Raw genomic sequence first — 2,819 nt, forward strand, 5'->3', positions numbered from 1 at the left:
GCGGGGGATGCTGAGAGCAGGAGGGGGCCGGGCTGTGGGGGCCGGGATTCACCCCCAGGTAGGGGGAGCTGAGAGCTGGAGGGGGCCGGGCTCACCCCGGGTAGGGGGAGCTGAGAGCTGGAGGGGGGCCGGGACACCCTAGAGCGGGCGATGCTGCGCGGGTTCTTGTTCACTCTTTTCTTACCTGTCTCCCCGAAGCCGTCATCGTCCCCCTCCTCGCCCCGCCCGACGTTTCCCGCAGGCACGTGCGGCTCCCCGTTCGGCCCCGACATGCCGCCGCCGCCGCGCCCCGCCCGAGTCCCGCTGCCAGACAGGACCCAGGTCGCGGCCGGACCCCGAGACGCCGGAAAGCCCCGCCCCTTCCCCGGATGGAAGCGGCGGAAGGTCCCGCCCCCTGACCCGGAAAGGGGCGGGGCTTGGGTTGACCTACCCATTCGCAAACTTCAGCCGGGATCCTGGGGGGTGGAGCATCTCCTTCCTAGCCCCGCCCTGCTCCAGGGTAAAGTCTATAGTTATGGGAAGAGAGGGGCTGCCCAAGCAGCGCGGGCGGGCGAGAGGCAGGCGAGCAAATAGGCTTTATAGTTGCGGGGGGTCTGCCTACAGGGATGCGGGATCGCACCCCCAACCTCCCTGGGCTCTTATGTTCCTCCCTCTTTGTGTTCGCTCTCTGCAGTCATCGCAGAGGGGGTTGCTGGCAGGATTTTACATGGGTGCAAAACATATTCAGCGAACTGAGGAGAGTATCTGCAGAAACCAAGTGTGACCTTGGGAGTATGAAGGTTCACAGCCAAGCTGGCTCTAAGAGCCACAATCATCCAGTCAGAGTTTAGGCCTGTGTGTCCCCGTCAAAACCAAGCACTACAGCTTGATTTTGGCTGACAGCTGCTCGAGAAAAAACTGCTGATCAGAAGTTATTCACAGAAATGATCCAGCAAATAAATTCCAATCAATAAAGTGAACTAATCTATCAGCTACTCACAGACCAATTTGGGAACAGAAAATGTGTTGAATAAATTATTCACATAGATTTGCTTTGCTATCCCCTTCTACAGTGGTTTTCTCTTAAACCTTTTTCTATCCATACTAATTATCTCAGTTTATTACATGTATATTTATTCTTTGTAGACTGTTCTCAGGACATATGTTTATGGGATGTTCTCAGGAGATATGTTCACCTGTATAGAGCCTTTATTTCTGGAGCTCTTAAAGCACTTTGTAAACATGCATTATTAGCTCCTGTGAGGTAATTTTACAGATGGTCAGGCAGGATGATGGCTGGTTAAGTAAATTGCCCAGAATGACACATTGAGTCAGTGACACAGACAGGACTAAACCCCAGAATTCTTGACACCCAGACTTCTGCTTTTGCCACTAGAGCACAGTGCCTTCCTGTCTTTGTCTATCCAGTTTTAGTTAATGGTTTGTTTAATTTAGCTTCATTGTACTTAACAGAATAAAGTTTGTTTCAACTGTTTTTGATTTTTCCACTTAATAATTGTAACCACAGTTAGTAGGTCACATTCAAATCTCCTCTTTCCTTAGGACAGTGAGCACAGTTCTCTCTGCCTTTCTTTATAACTAAGATTTCTTTTTTTAGACTTGATATTAGTCATATGCTTCACCTGTCCTGGGAAATCAGATCATTCCATCATTTATTTTATAGGATATATCTTTAGAGATGAAAATAACTTGCAATTAGGGCATCACTGTGTCCCTGAGCTGAACCTGGGCAAAGACTGATTTGAGGAGTTTTTGAATTCTAATTGAGATGGAATTTTCAATGTACAAGGAATGAAGGATCATATCCTTAACATCACAGTACATTCTGTATCTTTCCTTAGTATAACCTGACTACATTCTGCTGGGTTAGGGCCCCATCCTATGTCCTAACACAGTTATGCTCATAAAAATAATAGTATGGGCATAACCAAGCATAAGTGACAAAAGTTAATTGCCCTGAAGCATGAGGTTTTATGTCTTCCTATTGCTTTGTGGAATACAATTTCATAATTAAGTAGGGTTATGTAATTAATGTCAGTAAAGCTCTTTGAGATTCTTGCATAAGAGGCGCTATAGAAGTGGAAACTATTGCTATTATTTTTATTCCTATTTTATGTTTTAACATCTTTATGAAGTGCTGAGGTTTAATTATCCATCATGGCAAAAGCCAGATAACTATCAATCTGGCTTTGCTATTATGACACCTGCTAGATACTCTGAATATTTTGTCCTTGCCTTTCACCCTGTGATTCTAAAGCAACTTACAAAGATGGAATTTTAATTGTAATTATTTATTGATTTGGAATTTTAGCATAAAATCATGGACTATTTGAGATTTTACTTAATCATCTCGCTCTGTTCCCAAGTATTGCATTCAATATTCACACTACACATTGTGAACAAAATTAATCCTTAGTGTAATTTGCATGAGGGATGGAATTGGGCCCACTATGTATTGTAGTTGAGAGGAATGAGCTCTAATATCTGGAAAAATAACTGGCCAGACTGGACTCTTTGAATGAGCTGATTAGTGGTTTGGAGTTTTTGCTAATGATTCAGCAAATACTGTGATTTAAATAATATTTAAAATTATCTAATCCAGGGGCTCCCAAACTGTTGGCTGAAGAACACTTGCTGATGATTTTCAAACATCTGATTGGTCACATGGTGCTAGCTCTCCTTGTTTCCAACTGCTGCTACAGATGTCCACACTCTTCACTACAATTAAAAGCCACCTGTAAATGAAACTGGAAACAAGGAAGAAACATTAGCCTAGCCACTTCTGCTGGGAGCAACTATTACATAAATAGAGAATGAGA

The 2,819-nt window shown here is 44.5% G+C and overlaps 1 protein-coding gene across 1 annotated transcript in view; it reads right to left on the minus strand.

Annotated features, from left to right (window-relative positions):
- The window catches only part of CUNH9orf16 (chromosome unknown C9orf16 homolog), a 5,270-nt gene extending 4,923 nt beyond the window's left edge, over window positions 1–347 (minus strand). Inside the window, exon 1 of the mRNA XM_024192957.3 lies at window positions 185–347. Within this exon, the coding sequence (XP_024048725.1) occupies window positions 185–272 (88 nt within the window). The 5' untranslated portion in view covers window positions 273–347. The remainder of the gene's footprint in view (window positions 1–184) is intronic.
- Between the last annotated feature and the right edge of the window lie 2,472 nt (window positions 348–2,819).

This window comes from Terrapene carolina, unplaced genomic scaffold (genome assembly GCF_002925995.2).
Source record: "Terrapene carolina triunguis isolate 2854851 unplaced genomic scaffold, T_m_triunguis-2.0 Scaffold238, whole genome shotgun sequence".
NCBI lineage: Eukaryota > Metazoa > Chordata > Testudines > Emydidae > Terrapene > Terrapene triunguis.